Here is a 17,536-nt window from a genome sequence, read left to right on the forward strand (position 1 = left end):
ACTCGAGATCGTGCATTACGATTGTGAGTTACAATTCCGAAATGTTATGCATGAAGATTGTGATGATGGGATTGAAGGAAGTATAAGTCTTCTTATGTAAGGTGGTCGTGTAGTACCAATGTACGGTATGAGACCAAATGTGAAGTTTGAGATCCCGGAGTGAGAGAATGAAGCTGTCGTTGCGGGTGCTCTCGTAGTGAAAATCTGGGTTGTCGTGAAACTCAGACAGTATTATTAAATGTGAACGAGTTCGATATCGTGGTGAATACTGTACTTTCCCTGTCGGGAAACGTGATCGTGGAAATTGTCAGTGGATTATTCCACTTTATGGATGATTGTAAGGCGGGGAGTGTCGGTTCTGTTTATCTCACATCGAGGCACACGAATGTTGTTTGTTTGATAGAGTGTGTTCCCTAGTGTTGCGACCCGTTGGTTGCATTGAAATGTGGGGGCCATCCTTAACGGATGGTCGAGGCAAGAGGATTCACCGAGCGTTGGTGGATATTTTTGTGGGTTGCATGACGAATTGCGAATTGTTGTGATGATAATTCATTGTTGACGGGATTCTAGTACACGAATAGTTTCCATGTTAGTACTAGGAAGCCGTAATTGTAAGGATGTGTTGGAGGGTTTAGGGGAGAAACCCTGTGTGTTGATGTTTTGTCTAGCTCGTGGTGTATTATTGTCGTCCTGGATTAATCCAGAGACTGGTGGTCGTTTGCGGATCGATTGATGGGAAAGTTTGTGTTCCCAGTATGATTATTTAGGGATACCGAAATTTCTTCATTGAAGGAATAACCCGATGGTGGTGACGAGGGAAGTTGGTTCTTGATTCGGAGAACATTCGTGATTGACCGGTTGAGTGATGTGTTTATGAACCGATGAAGTACGGAGTTTTAATGAGGCATGGATCCTTCTCGATCTGGATTAAAGCAAGACTTAGTTCACGGAGTAGTGGACCTAGTAGATCGCGTTGGGTGATATAGTTATGGGTGTAGCTTGTTGAGAGTTTTAGCCGAGAGAACTTAAAGGGATAATGGTGTTTTCCGTATTTTCCTAAGTGGGCATTTGGACGTTGAGTGTATGACATACCGTTTGTTTCGGTAATGCACGCTAGTGATTATTAGCGTGTGGTGAGATATTCGAGTTAATGGAAATCGTTGTGGACATTGAGTTTGGAGGTATGTCGAAGGACCATTGAGTGTGGGTCCGGTTTGTTAAGTGACGGAGATCACGGGGACGTGATCCAGTTTCAGTGGGGGAGAGTTGTAAGACCCTGAATTTTATACATCACATTTAGTTTCAGAGTGGCACGCCGTACCAAGAAAGTGGCACGTCGTGCCAAAGTAAAATTTAGCAAATCAAGTTTCAGAGCGGCACGTCGTGCCAAGAAAGTAGCACGTCGTGTCAAGGCAGCATCAGCAAATTGAGAACCTAAGTGGCACGACGTGGCAGTTAGGTAGCACGCCATGCTAAGACCTGATTCAGCATTCTTTTCTATTTTTAAAGAGCTTAAATGAAGGGCACTTTGGTCCTTTTACTAATGGACGGGTTTTATACCCCCAAAATGATCTAGATCTCATTTTATCCCCATTTTTCACCAACCAAACTCTAGAGAGAGAAATGGGGGTTTCTAAAGAGAGAAACCTTCAATGGAAGATGAAGATGGTGATTTTCGCCCAAATTGGAAGCGGGTCTTGGTTCTCCTTGACGTTTTTAGCTACTAGCTCGGTTTTGGAGTTGAGGTAAACCCTAGATTCGATTTTAATTACTTTGATTTTGATTTGGGGTTAGGGTTTGTGCTACTTAGGGTTATAAACCCCATTACTCATGAAATTGGGGGTTTTGTTGTATGTGTTGTGTAAGTATTGTGGGCTTAGGGTTTGATGACGAATTTGGAAGTATTTATCATGGTTTGGGTGTTAAACCACTAGATTGGAAGGTTGTTAGTGATTTTGATGTTCTTAAAAACAAGTTTGCTAGTCAAAATGTGTGTTGACTAACACAAAACGAGGTTTGAGTCAAGTTTTGGTGAATCAAGTATGTAAATACTTGATTTGGGTGTTAATTGGTGTTTTGGAAATACTAGCCGTTAGTAATTTTGGGCGTTTTTGGGAGTTATGTCAAAATGGGTAAGATGATTGGGTCGAATTTGATAATGACACTAGTTTTGGTTAAATGGATGTTTAAACACTTGTGTTAAGTGTTAAATGGCGTTTGTGGAAATAATTGCTCATGAGAAGTGATTTTGAGTCAAAGTGATGCTTTAACATAAGTCAAAGGTGGTCAAAAGCAATATGGGTCAATATTGCACGTGTTATGATTTTGGTGTACATGGCGTTTGAAATGATCACTACCTTAGTAGTAATCTAGTGTCGGGACCTAGGTTGGTCTAGTTAGTGTAAAGTATAATTTGGGTTAAATTGTATTTTGTAGAGTGGGTTTGAATTACCACCCGAAGTGGTAATTGGTTTGTGTCCATTAGGTGTTAAATGGGCGGGTTTTGACGAGCAAGGTAAGATCCCTCAGCTAAGGGATGTGGGTGTCGGATTCTCTTTTAGAGAATTCTTACTTATGTGTGTATTGTGCCTATGTGTGATACAGGTGGTTACTTGCTCGAATTTGAGGACGGAGATCATGTTATACATGACTTGTGCAAGCATTCCAAGGTGAGTGGAATAATTAAACGTGTATTTATATTGTGTATTTATTTGTTTGCTATGGTATGAACCACGGAGCCGGTTGTCACACCCCCAAATAGGGCCTGGAGTATTTGTGACTAATTATATCAAATCACAGTTGTATAAACGAGAACGACTTTATATGAGACGTTTTATTGAGTTTTGCAGCGGAAGATAAATAGATTACATAATATTTAAAGCATTAAATGTTTTTAAATGAATCGATAAGTAATGCATGAAGACTCCAATCATGGCAAGCAATCATCATTCAAAGCAGCAGATATACAGCAGAAGCAATATTTAAGTACCTGAGAATAAACATGCTTAAAAAGTCAACACGAGGTTGAGTGAGTTCATAGGTTTGTCATAAATATTGATTTCAGTAATAGATGTAGACCACAAGATTTTTATAAAGTAGATCTCGCAGGGATCTAAAAGTAGTGCCAAGTTTGCGATATTTAGACTAAACAGTTTCAAAGTTTGCCCCGTGACAAGTTGTACTGTCCTTGTCGGTTTGAATCATTATTAAGTAATACAATGACTTGGTCAAATGTATCGGGGACGTTACTCCCGATAGGCCTACCCCCAATAATTAAGAATGCGTTATGTAAAAGCAATTAAAAATATCACAGTGGGGACTTGCAGGACATAGCCAGATATAGCACAGTTTAATAGTTGGTACTTCTGTCTAACGTATAAAACAGTTATAAAAGTTGCGCATGTATTCTCAGCCCAAAAATACATATAAAAAGGGAGCTATGAAAACTCACGATACGATAGTTTGTAGTAAATATGTATATGACGGCACTGAACAAGTGTAGAGTTGTCCTCGGATTCACGAACCTATATCAAGTTTATATATTAAAATCTATAATTGTAATTGAACAATTATATTATTAATGGTGTAATTGTTATTTCAATAAATTACATGTCTTATTAAACTATTTTAATTAACTAATTTGTTGATAATTGATATATATAATAAGTATAATATATATGACTTTATACTTATTTAGTAAAATAATAATAATAATAATAGTAAAAATGAAAGTTCTTATAATACTGATAATTAAAATAATTAAAATGTTATAGGTTTACAATAGTAATGATATTAATAATTTTTTAATATCTACAATAGTAATAGTAATAATAATAATGATATTAGTAGTAAAAATGATAACAATAATAACGATATTTTTGTAAAAATGATAATAATTTTTAATAATAATAATCCTACTAATGATACTAGTAATAATAATAATTTTAGTAGTAAAAATTATAAGTAATTTTAATTTTAATTTTAATTATCTTAATAATAATACATGGTAACTTTTATTAGTAATAATATTAATTATAATAGTTATGATACTAATAATAATAATAATTAAAATCATAATAATAATGTTAATAATTCTAATTCTAATAATAATAACAATAATACTAATAATAAAAATTTTGATAAAGAAAGCTACCTTTAAAGATTTTTCTAAAAAATATGACCCAAACCGGGCTCGAACCCGCGACCTCTCGAATACCCGTAAACATTTCTAACCGTTTCTCTGCTGCTTCTTATCTGTTTTAATTCCCACTTAATTTTATATAATCCTTTAATCTGTTTCATATCTTCTTCTTCTTCAAAGTTTAATCGACCAGAGAACATACGAAACTCAAATTTGTTTGTTTTAAAACTAGTAATTGAAACAGAAACGTCTCATAGTGGGTATAAATTAGTAAACGGAGAAAAAAAAATTATAAATCTGCCTGTTGCTGCAGTATTCGTCGTGGCAAAAAAACAAAAAAAAATATTGATTTTTGATTTTAAGAATGTTTTGGCCAAAGTTTATAACACGAATTATGTTTAAAATTGCTCCTAGAAACTTTATAAATCATCAATTTAACAAGAAACATCGAACAGAAATCGAATTTCAGGATGAACACAGGTTTGACTTTTAAAAACTAAAACTTTGACTTCAAAATTAGAACTCGATATAAGGAATTGGAGGTTGAGATTTTACAGAAAGATTTATTTTGGAGGATTCCTAACAAGACTACATTTAAGTATTTTGAAATTAAATTCGAAATCGAGCTTTTGTAATAATGGACCAAAAACAGAGATATCAAGCATATTTTTTTTTAAAAAAATCGATTAATTTGCAATTGATAATGTGAATTCGTATTGTATCACTTAACAACTGGAATGGATTTATTTATGGTAATGGAATTCGTTAGAGACACGATCATAACCAGTAGAGGATTAAAAAAATAATTAGGAGATAAATAAATAAATACATAAAGCTGGATCGCGAAAATAAAAAAAATTCAGATAGTGCCATGAATTAGGTTGTTATAATTGATAATGGTGATGGATATTTGACTGATTTTTCAACAACCCTTAGACAATCAATTGGTATATAGGGATCTTTAACTGCTCTTGTTTCTATATGCTTTATATATATAATTTTTAATATTAATAATAAATGATTATATATATATATATATATATATATATATATATATATATATATATATATAATACAGTTAATATTATTAGAAATAATAAAATTACTAATAATAATAATAGAAATAATAATAATAATATTAATAATCAAAATAATACTAATAATAAGAATGATATCTAATATTAATGATATTTAATAATAATAATAAAAATGATAATTTTGTAACTAATAATTCATTTAAATCATAACTATAGTAAAGTTATTAAAATCTTAATTTTTTATAATATTGATAATAATATTAATGATAAAAATAATAATAATTATAATAATAACAATATTATTCTTAATATAACAAATTACGTATATCAAATCTGTTGTTAACATTATTATTAATATTAATATTAATATTAATAATGAAAGTAATATTAATATAACAATTAAATTTTAACTTGTAATTAAATATTTTAATATTACAATTTATTAATAATGTAATATATAATAGGTATAAATATTACATATTTATTTACAACAATTGTTCGTGAATCATCGGGATTTGTTGAAGGATAATTGAATCCATATAAATAGTTCAAAAATTTTGAGATTCAGTTTAACTGACTTTAATTATCGTGTCAGAATGACATAAGGATTAAGTTTAAATTTAGTCAGAAATTTTCGGGTTGTCATAGTACCTACCCGTTAAAAGAAATTTCGTCCTGAAATTTAGTTGTTGCCATCAGTCGGCGTTGTTTATAAATAGGTGAGGATATTTTCGTTTTATCACGTTCCCAGGTATATTCGGGGCCTTGCGTGAATTCTAACTGATAGAATATTGTTCTGTTTCAAGCGTTTAAATCATACGAACCATAATTTCTACAGGTTCTTCTATGAAGTGCATTTTATCATTAATGCGAAGGTTATCTAAAGGATTAACAAGAGTGTCATCGATTAGATTTTCTCAAAAAGGATTGATGATGTTTTACAAGTAATTTCAATAAATTGGATACATGATATGTGTTATGAATAATATTGAGCTTATTTAAATCTTGAGCGTTTATGCCACAATATTAGGGTAGAAAAAATAGAGAGGAGTTCGTGAAAATCACGGTCATGAAATTTGATAGAGATCGTCATTGTTTACAACAAGAATGATGAATATGAGTTGAAAAATAGAGTTTTATCAACATTGGGTAACATGGATGAAATGATTCGATTACAGGAAGAGTATAAACGAAGCTATCACAAAAGAGTGAAATGAAGAAATTAAATGTTCGCCTTAACTTTTGACGTAGCCACGATTGATATCCGGAATTCAAGGAATTAAAGAAAATCTTTATAATCTTTATAAGATTTGATTCTCCGGTAATTAAGGAAATTAGGATTTTCTTTGATTAAATGCGGTAAATTGCCTTGATTGTTGTGTCTGGAATTTTGCTATAAATTAGCTTCTTTCACTTCATTATCTTCACCACTTCTATACTTTCTTTCCCGATTCATACTTTTAAAAGATTCGTCAATATGCTTCATCCAGTTCTAATTCTGGATATAGTCCTGATTTTTATATCTATCGTTCTTCTTTTCCATCTATCGCCGGAAGAGTCTGTTTACCTCTACTATGCTCTTGGATTTATAGTATTTTTAGTTCTCCCGTGTCTTTATATTGCTATACGCATTGATATACACGGTTTGTAATTTCTGTGTTGTTATCGGGCTTTATATTTTCCTTTATATTTCGGAGTTCCATGCTTTTGCTTTCTCTTCTCGACTTTAAGTAAAGCAAATAATGGTCCAGAATTCGTAGGTATGGAGTTTCGAATGATCATAATATACAAAGCAGAAAGGAAAGGTAATAGCACGATTTGATTTGTCAAATTACCAGAATTACTGAGGATAGAACTATCAAGAATATATTTTCTTGATATGTTCAGAGATTAAGTAGAATGTAAGAGTCGTGTAACATGGCACATGATGATTATAAAGTCTTATGAATCATCATCTTCCATTAAAAATTTAGCATGACTTACTGTAATATAATCAAGTTGGCCTGACGTCATTATATTATACTAACTCATGCTTCAATTCCCAACACTTCTTCAAAATATTTATAATTTAAGCTTGAATTTTACAGAATATAGAAACTAAAACAGTTTCCTTTATGATGTACTAAAGATATCGCAAAGAGACAATTAATTGCGGACAAGAATCGTTATGAAGATATCTTCAGAAATATAGAGGATATTTATAACGAAAGATACGATGATATCTTATAATTTTCTAAGATCAAATGATAATGAGGAAAATTCTCCTGTAAGGATTTAAAATACTTAAAGAGATCTTTTGTGGTTTTCATCAGAAATCGAATCATCTAGATTCTTGGATTATAGTTTTAGTCCTTGTGATTTGTCCACACCTTCCTTCATGGTTTGCTCAATCCGTTTTCCAGTACCAAATTTTTCATCGAGCATTTCTAACACTCCATTCTTTTATCATCAACTTTTGGCCATTTAGACCATCTACAATTTTGCTGTTTCCTCTGCATTTAATGCTACCATATCTGAATCATCGGTTATCAATCCGAGATGGTTTCAAGAAATTTTATTTTAGATGATTAAATGCTGATTGTAATCGTCAATAGATCTAATGGTTGACGAATAGGCGTTGTTGATTTCAAAAGTAGTGAATGATAATTTCGGTGGTTTGATGTGAAAATTCATCGCAGAATACGAATGAATATAATTCATGAATGTAGTGATCTTTAGGAAGATAATACTTGCTAAAGTCTTACTTAGATTCTGATATGCCAAAATTAGAATATGTAATTGAATTTTTGAATGAAAATGGTTGTTCTTCGGTGAACATATACATATATATGTGGATGTAAGTAGAATAGTTACTGACTATTGAATCAGAATTGAAGAATGTACAATGTAATATATTAATGTGAGATATAAATATTTCTCGGTTTTTACCTACCCGTTAAAAAAATTTCACAATTAACAGTTTATACAAAAGAGTTTTTAATTACAATACAGATTTAATGAGTTAATATAATTTTAAACTCATTTGATTTGCGGTTGAAACGAAAATAATCTTCAAAACTTGAGATTACATAATCGTCGCGGAATATTTCTTTAATGAAGTTATGAATCAATACTTCATCGTTCATTGATATACCTCGGTATATGATGTTGGTGCTCGTGGATTCTTGTGAAATTCGTAAGGCACTAATGATGTTTTCTAGAAAGTTTCGAGTACATCGAAAATAGAAGTGTAAAATCAAACATGTATTTGAATAATACACTTGGTATATTATGAAATGGAGTTTATTATGCTGAAGCAGTGATTAACGATTGTTAAGTCATTAACGAAGGATGTACATCATAGCATATTAGTGATATGAATTAACCAAGTAGTACATACTAGTTAAGATTCACACGTAATAGCTTTAGAACGAAAAGATTTATTATTGTTCCAAACCATATATATATAAAGTATACATATATAATCTTCAGGAAGAATGAGTCAATACATCTTAACTCATTATTATTAATATTCCTTGATATCTATGGGCGTATGATGTTGATGTTTGATGTACTGAGTGTGATGTGGGATGCGGATGTTGTTATTGGTGAAGCTGGTGCTGTTGGTGGTGATGCTAATGGTACTGGTGGTGATGTCGGTGCTGGTTATGCTGCTGATGCTCTTATATTTTGCACCATATTCTCTAGAGCCACTATTCGGGTGCGAAGCTCATTGATTTCTTCTACTATTCCGGGATGATTGGCGGTTCGGACAAGGGGATTAATAAGATCTAGAATTCTAGATATTATATAATCGTGGCGAGCTGTTCTGAAAATGAGGGTGAAAATGGTGTTTCGGACCGGTTCGCCGGTAAGTGCTTCAGGTTCTTCGCCAATAGGTGAATTCGGTTGGTGGAAGGGATCTCCTTCTTCTTGTCTCCATTGATTGAGTCGACTACGAACCCATCCGCAATTCATCCAGAATTGATGATGGCTAATTGGTTTGTTCGTTCCGGTTACGCTGCCTGTGGAGCTCGAGGAATCAAGTGACTAATCCATATTATGTGTTTGGAATAGGGTTTGATATGAAATGGGTGTTGGATACTAATTGATATATTCGTCTCCTTGAATACGTATATATATAGCAAAAATATTTCCGTAATTTACGGAGAAAATTTAGGAAAAGTGTTAGACAAAGTTTATTGGGATAGATATGATAAAATGTGATAAGATATGATGTGTTTATACTCCATTTATGCAATAATTGCAATATGACGTGTCGAGATAAAAATGATAAGTATGTAATCAGATAATCATTCGATTAAAGACTTTCAATTCATAATGGCCTATTCAGGTCTAGGGGCTTGAGCTATAGGATCCTTTAAATCGGTAATCCAAACCCTTCTATTCTAGAGTTTCGTAGACGCCACCCATCAAGAAAATTCAATGATCAAAAATAACGAGAAAGCAAAGATTTTGAAAGTAATGAATATGAATAGTGATGACATTATAATGTCTTTGTGATTCTCGATAACCCAATGACATTTTTCGGTTCGCAAACCGATGCACAAAGGCATAAGGCATATAGGTACATGATATAACAGGGAGTTATATATGTTTGAGTATGAATAGGAACAAATATAGGAGTTTCAAAAATCATGGATAATATTTCATGTAATACATATGTAATATACAAAACCATGATAGATGACATAGGAATGTCGAGAATTTCAGAAATCTTGGTGTCGCATTTAAATGTGGTGGCGGAATTGGATATTACTTAGGAGAATGAGCAGAGTTCTTAGATTGGCTCGGCATTCTAAGATAAGTAAAGTTTCTAAAGTATAGTGTAGCATTTAACAATCAAAGGCAACAAATAAAGGCACTATGGTCAAGGAAAGTTTTATTCCTATATTGCTAAGATACCTAATTGTATAAGGCACACATAAAATGCAAATCCTGGTTCTCTACAACGAACCTAGCTCTGATACCAATCTGTCACACCCCCAAATAGGGTCTGGGGTATTTGTGACTAATTATATCAAATCACAGTTGTATAACGATAACGACTCTATATGAGACGTTTTATTGAGTTTTGCAGCGGAAGATAAATAGATTACATTGTATTTAAAGCATTAAATGTTTTTAAATGAATCGATAAGTAATGCATGAAGACTCCAATCATGGCAAGCAATCATCATTCAAAGCAGCAGATATACAGCGGAAGCAATATTTAAGTACCTGAGAATAAACATGCTTAAAAAGTCAACATGAGGTTGAGTGAGTTCATAGGTTTGTCATAAATAATGATTTCAGTAATAGATGTAGACCACAAGATTTTTATAAAGTAGATCTCGCAGGGATCTAAAAGTAGTGCCAAGTTTGTGATATTTAGACTAAACAGTTTCAAAGTTTGCCCCGTGACAAGTTGTATTGTCCTTGTCGGTTTGAATCATTATTAAGTAATACAATGACTTGTTCAAATGTATCGGAAACGTTACTCCCAATAGGCCTACCCCCAATAATTAAGAATGCGTTATGTAAAAGCAATTAAAAATATCACAGTGGGGACTTGCAGGACATAGCCAGATATAGCACTGTTTAATAGTTGGTACTTGTGTCTAACGTATAAAACAGTTATAAAATTTGCGCATGTATTCTCAGCCCAAAAATACATATAAAAAGGGAGCTATGAAAACTCACGATACGATACGATAGTTTGTAGTAAATATGTATATGACGACACTGAACAAGTGTAGGGTTGTCCTCGGATTCACGAACCTATATCAAGTTTATATATTAAAATCTATAATTGTAATTGAACAATTATATTATTAATTGTGTAATTGTTATTTCAATAAATTACATGTCTTATTAAACTATTTTAATTAACTAATTTATTGATAATTGATATATATAATAAGTATAATATATATGACTTTATACTTATTTAGTAAAATAATAATAATAGTAAAAATGAAAGTTCTTATAATACTGATAATTAAAATAATTAAAATGTTATATGTTTACAATAGTAATGATATTAATAATTTTTGTAATATCTACAATAGTAATAGTAGTAAAAATGATAACAATAATAACGATATTTTTGTAAAAATGATAATAATTTTTAATAATAATAATACTACTAATGATACTAGTAATAATAATAATTTTAGTAGTAACAATTATAATAGTAATTATAATTTTAATTTTAATTATGTTAATAATAATACATGGTAACTTTTATTAGTAATAATAATAATTATAATAGTTATGATACTAATAATAATAATAATTAAAATCATAATAATAATAATGATAATAATTATAATTCTAATAATAATAGCAATAATAAAAATTTTGATAAAGAAAGCTACCTTTAAAGCTTTTTCTAAAAAATATGACCCGAACCGGGCTCGAACCCGCGACCTCTCGAATACCCGTAAACATTCCTAACAGTTTCTCTGCTGCTTCTTATCTGTTTTAATTCCCACTTAATTTTATATAATCCTTTAATCTGTTTCATATCTTCTTCTTCTTCTTCAAAGTTTAATCGACCAGAGAGCATACTAAACTCAAATTTGTTTGTTTTAAAACTAGTAATTGAAATAGAAACGTCTCATAGTGGGTATAAATCAGTAAACGGAGAAAAAATAAATAAATTATAAATCTGTCTGATGCTGCTGTATTCGTCGTGGCAAAAAAAAAAAATATTGATTTTTGATTTTAAGAACGTTTTGGCCAAAGTTTATAACACGAATTATGTTTAAAATTGCTCCTAGAAACTTTATAAATCATCAATTTAACTAGAAACATCGAATAGAAATCGAATTTCAGGATGAACACAGGTTTGACTTTTAAAAACTAAAACTTTGACTTCAAAATTAGAACTCGATATAAGGAATTGGAGGTTGAGATTTTACAGAAAGATTTTTTTTGGAGGATTCCTAACAAGACTACATTTAAGGATTTTGAAATTAAATTCGAAATCGAGCTTTTGTAATAATGGACCAAAAACAGAGATATCAAGCATATTTTTTAAAAAAAATCGATTAATTTGCAATTGAAATTGATAATTGATAATTGATAATGTGAATTCGTATTGTATCACTTAACAACTGGAATGGATTTATTTATGGTAATGGAATTCGTTAGAGATAAGATCATAACCAGTAAAGGATTAAAAAATAATTTGAAGATAAATAAATAAATATATAAAGCTAGATCACGAAAAAAAAAAAAATCAGATAGTGCCATGAATTAGGTTGTTATAATTGATAATGGTGATGGATATTTGACTGATTTTTCAACAACCCTTAGACAATCAATTGGTACATAGGGATCTTTAACTGCTCTTGTTTCTATATGCTTTATATATATAATTTTTAATATTAATAATAAATGATTATATATATATATATATATATATATATATATATATATATATATATATATATATATATATATATATAATACAGTTAATATTAATAGAAATAATAAAAATACTAATAATAATAATAGAAATAATAATAATAATAATAATAATCAAAATAATACTAATAATAAGAATGATATCTAATATTAATGATATTTAATAATAATAATAAAAATGATAATTTTGTAACTAATAATTCATTTAAATAATAACTATAGTAAAGTTATTAAAATCTTAATTTTTCATAATATTGATAATAATATTAATGATAAAAATAATTATAATTATAATAATAACAATATTATTCTTAATATAAAAAATTACGTATATCAAATCTGATGTTAATATTATTATTAATATTAATATTAATAATAATAATAAAAGTAATATTAATATAACAATTAGATTTTAACTTGTAATTAAATATTTTAATATTACAATTTATTAATTATGTAATATATAATAGGTAAAAATATTACATATTTATTTACAACAATTGTTCGTGAATCGTCGGGATTTGTTGAAGGATAATTGAATCCATATAAATAGTTCAAAAATTTTGAGATTCAGTTTAACTGACTTTAATTATCGTGTCAGAATGACATAAGGATTAAGTTTAAATTTAGTCGGAAATTTCCGGATTGTCATACCGGTAGTGCCATAGCATGTGCGAGTGTGCTATGATGTGAACCACTGAGCCGATAGCATCATGGTACGTGTGTTGTAGTGTGAACCACGGAGCCGGTATCACTATAGCACGAGTTGTTAAGGTGTGAACCACGGAGCCGGTAGCGCCTTAGCGTGAGTATGACTTAAGTTGTGATGTGAACCACGGAGCCGGTAGCATCATGACAAATGCGTATGGTGTGAACCACGGAGCCGGTAGCACCATGACGCGAGTATGGTTAACCAAATGTTTTGTGTGTGTAGAATTCGTGAGCATTATTTATATTACATGCTTTTGGTTATGCTAGCTTGCGGTATTGGAGAGTATTAGCTTATTACTTTGCGATGGTATGCTAATTAGATTTCTAGCATGTATGCGGTATTTGTGTAAGTGTTCACAAGTAAGTAGATTATATATGTATATGTATAATTATTGCATTCACTAAGCTTCATGCTTACCCCTATCGTTGTTTACCTTTTTATAGGTATCGTTGATGCGGTGATACCTAGTTGTTAGACTAAGGTTGATAGATGTTGCTTAAGCTTGGAAAATTAGCTTTTGAATATTTGAACGCGGATTGGGGATTCGGTAGTTCCCGGGGTTATGCTCTTGGTATCGGGTTGGGTTATTGAGTCTTAACCCGGTTTGTAGTGTAAATGGGTCGTAATTACCCACTTGTTGTGTAACGGGTCAAAAGGCGTCGAATTGCACGTTTTGGATTTAGTCACATGTTAAACATGTATTTTGTTGTATATTGGGCACGCTAAAACTATCGTTAAACGGATCTTGCGTTATGATGTATTTAACTTTATCTAACTTTAAAAAAAAAATAGTGCTCATTTTTGGTAAACGGTTTTGGATTGTTTCACTGTCTAGGGATGAGGACATGCATCCAGCATAAAGTAATAATGCCGCCAAATATGTTAGATTATCACATGTTCTTCCTCGTATTTTCCTACATGAATTCCATCCTCCAATCATTCCACCTGGACCATTTGTGATCTTATAAGCTACCATGATATCTTTTTCGACTTCCATAGCAAAAAACCTTGGGAATACATCTTTTAGTGCAGGATCTAAATTTGCATCAATTATCCAACCAAAAGTGAGTTGAATCACCTAAACCCACCTTCCTAATGATAGAAGATGAGAACTGTATTCCTACTTTATCAACAATCGAGCGCAGATTACAAATGTTTTTCCAAACAAATCCGTGAATTGCTTTGCGCCGACCATGATTTAGTCCTCCATCTCCACCATATAGCGAGACAAAAATTTCTCCATAAAGCTTTATCTTCATTTGCAAATCTCCACCACCATTTGACCAAGATACTGTGGGTTTTAGCCTTTAAACTTCCAATTCCCAGGCCACCTTTATCTTTTGACGCCATTGTGTTGTTCCAACTTATCCAAGAGATGGCCTTATTATCAAAATTGATCCATAGAAATTTCCTTATGAGATTTTCTATGGATTGTAGCACACACTTAGGCGACTTGAAAAGGGACATGAAATATAGAGGTAAGCTCCCCACAATCGACTTAGCTAATGTGAGCATACCCCAATTGATGGCCTTCCGGAGAGTAAGCCGAGCAAGGAATTTGTTAACAACGAAGGAAGAGTGATGCATCACTTTACCAACTGGAAGTCCGAGATAAATAAATGGCAATTTACCATGAGAGCACCTCACTGTTCGAGCCATTGCACCCACCTCTGAATCTCTCACATTTACCCCATATATTTTGCTTTGAGCCATGATGATTTTTAGTCTGAAGGCATCGCCGAAACAATTAATAATTCTGATCAAGTTCGCTATAATAGTCAAAGATTGTGTATCATGTATTTATGTATATTATTTACACATATCATTATCATAAATACATAAATAAATACACTATTTTAGGGAATGATAGCAATCCTCCCCACATTACAGGAAATGATATCCATGACTTTATGATAATCATATGTGTAAATGATATACATAAATACATGATACACAATCTTTGACTATTACGCTACTTTATCAATGTTATGGGTCTTTAGAGAGTTTAAGAGATGCTACTTTATGATTGTTATGGGTTTATGGGATGTAGTTTGTCATTCTAAATAATAATTATTTCTTGAAGATTTTATTATTTTAAGTACTTTTTGGTTATATATGAATTCATAGTACACAAGTTCAATTATGAATTTTGTTGAGTGTTTGCATATATACGTTATAACAAATTAAAAATCATGGTACTCTAGCTTTATGTCTAAAACCGCAAAATTTGTGGATATTAAACTAGTTAATATTAATATAAACATTATTTAATTTTTAATTATTAATAAAAATATAAAGTAAAAACAGCTGGCATAAAAGTTAGAAATACTACGGAAACAAATAAACTTCACTAACACAAACACATCTTCAAAATGTACTCTACCTAACCAAATACCGAAGATATAGACATGTAAACCTCACCAAATAACCCCATTATGTATTCTATAACTTTTGGGGTTGAATTGGACTCAAGTCTATTATTTCCGCATGGTATCATAGTTAAGGTATTGATGTTGGGATCGCACCCGCAATGATCTGCGCCTCATGTGAGGGGAGCGTGTTGAGTTGTCTCATCCCACATCGAATATGAGACTATATATTATGGTGCTTATAATAGCTTAGGTTCCTCATTCACTTGAATTAACTTTTAGAGTTGAATTAGGCTCAAATCTATTATTTCCGCAATTGTACACGTCTATATCCAACCATAGAATTCTACGAGCCTGAGTTCGATGATGAGGGCTCTTCAATACCATCTTCCTCATCTGAGTGCTTCATCAAAACTATAAAGATCTAAAAACCTCCCTTCTTGCACCTAAAACGAATCACCAAGCTATACATGTCAAGAAAAACACCGTTCAAAACATTACTCTATGAGAAATTTCAACAAAATTAAATGCAACTTGCCTGATTAATCATGATATTCTCAATCGCACATTTAAACTCACTAATAATACACAAATACACAATTATAATTAGAATAGTCGATAAATGCACTTGGTTTGCTTGCTTGTTTCTTGGGCTGTAGATTTGAAATTGTTTTATAGTTCGGTTTTGTTTATTTCTCTTTATAATTTGTTACATTGGTTTTATGTGGTTGTCTTTAGAATGTCGTGTTAGAGTTCCGCTTTGGTCCGTGTTGTGCTTTGTTGTTTTGTCGAGGGCCTATGGTTTGTTTTATTTCTCTAATTCCGTTTGTATCTTCATTGGGCTTTCATCAGACTAAGTAACTTTTTAGCTTTATATTATATACTTAGGCTCATTTGTTAATTAAGAGTTTAAAATTTTAAAAATTAAACATAATTGACGTTGAATACAAGTATAACGTAATCCAATATTCCGCTCCAATACGTTTTCTACAACTATTATTTTGACTGATCTTAATACATATGACTTTATTAGTATTATTGAACTTAATATGAAAAATTTCATATATAAAGGGCCCACTTTTATTTATTGCACGGGACCTATAATTTTAACATAACGGCCCTGCTATTACTATTACCTTCTTTTTTTTTTTGGTTAACGAGTGAACCCGCCCCGCAACACCCACATTGGAGCCCTAAGGACCGGTAAACCCTCGGGTACCCGAGCCCCCATGCTTACCCGGATCCCAGATGAAGCATCCTCACTTGAGCTCCCTTTTTGAACGAAATGGCTTCGCCAAGATTCGAACCCGGGTGGCTCCCCTCACAGGAAGTCCTGGTGGCCATCCAAGCTATTACTATTACTTGACATCAACACACTTGAATACTTGATGCTTTTATCAGCTATTATTACATGACATCAAGTTATGCTTTTTGTCGTCAATAACTATTTGCATGAGACATCAATAGTTCGATTTAGTCTTCGCATTCTGATCGACTGCCAATAATTATAGTATGACATCAGTAGTTTTAAGTTTGACTTATAAGTTTAAAGAAGAATTTAGTATGTGCTCCTTTAGGGCAACAACAAAATGCTAGCTTGCACCTTTTATAACAATGGAAATCTCAATTCTCAAATGAACTTAGCTAAAAATCACATTAATTAGTCAAGTAATGCATAGATGAAATTATAAATTTGGCTAAGTGATACAGAGAATGACATGAATATTAGTGTACTTAATCGACCGGTACACTAATGGCTCTATTTTGTACTCCCTAATTATGCTAACAGATGTACGTCTTCATACGTAAATATTCCTACCAGTTTTTAAAACTGCATTTCTGATTCGAAACTGTGATCGCTAAA

General features: G+C 31.6%; 1 protein-coding gene across 1 annotated transcript; it reads right to left on the bottom strand.

The window, feature by feature from the left end:
• Positions 1-14,449: 14,449 nt before the first annotated feature.
• LOC139889417 (uncharacterized) lies at positions 14,450-15,016 on the bottom strand. The gene has a single exon (XM_071872371.1). The coding sequence runs from the start codon at positions 15,014-15,016 to the stop codon at positions 14,450-14,452; it is 567 nt and encodes a 188-aa protein (XP_071728472.1).
• Positions 15,017-17,536: the final 2,520 nt, after the last annotated feature.

Source organism: Rutidosis leptorrhynchoides, chromosome 2, assembly GCF_046630445.1.
Source record: "Rutidosis leptorrhynchoides isolate AG116_Rl617_1_P2 chromosome 2, CSIRO_AGI_Rlap_v1, whole genome shotgun sequence".
NCBI lineage: Eukaryota > Viridiplantae > Streptophyta > Magnoliopsida > Asterales > Asteraceae > Rutidosis > Rutidosis leptorrhynchoides.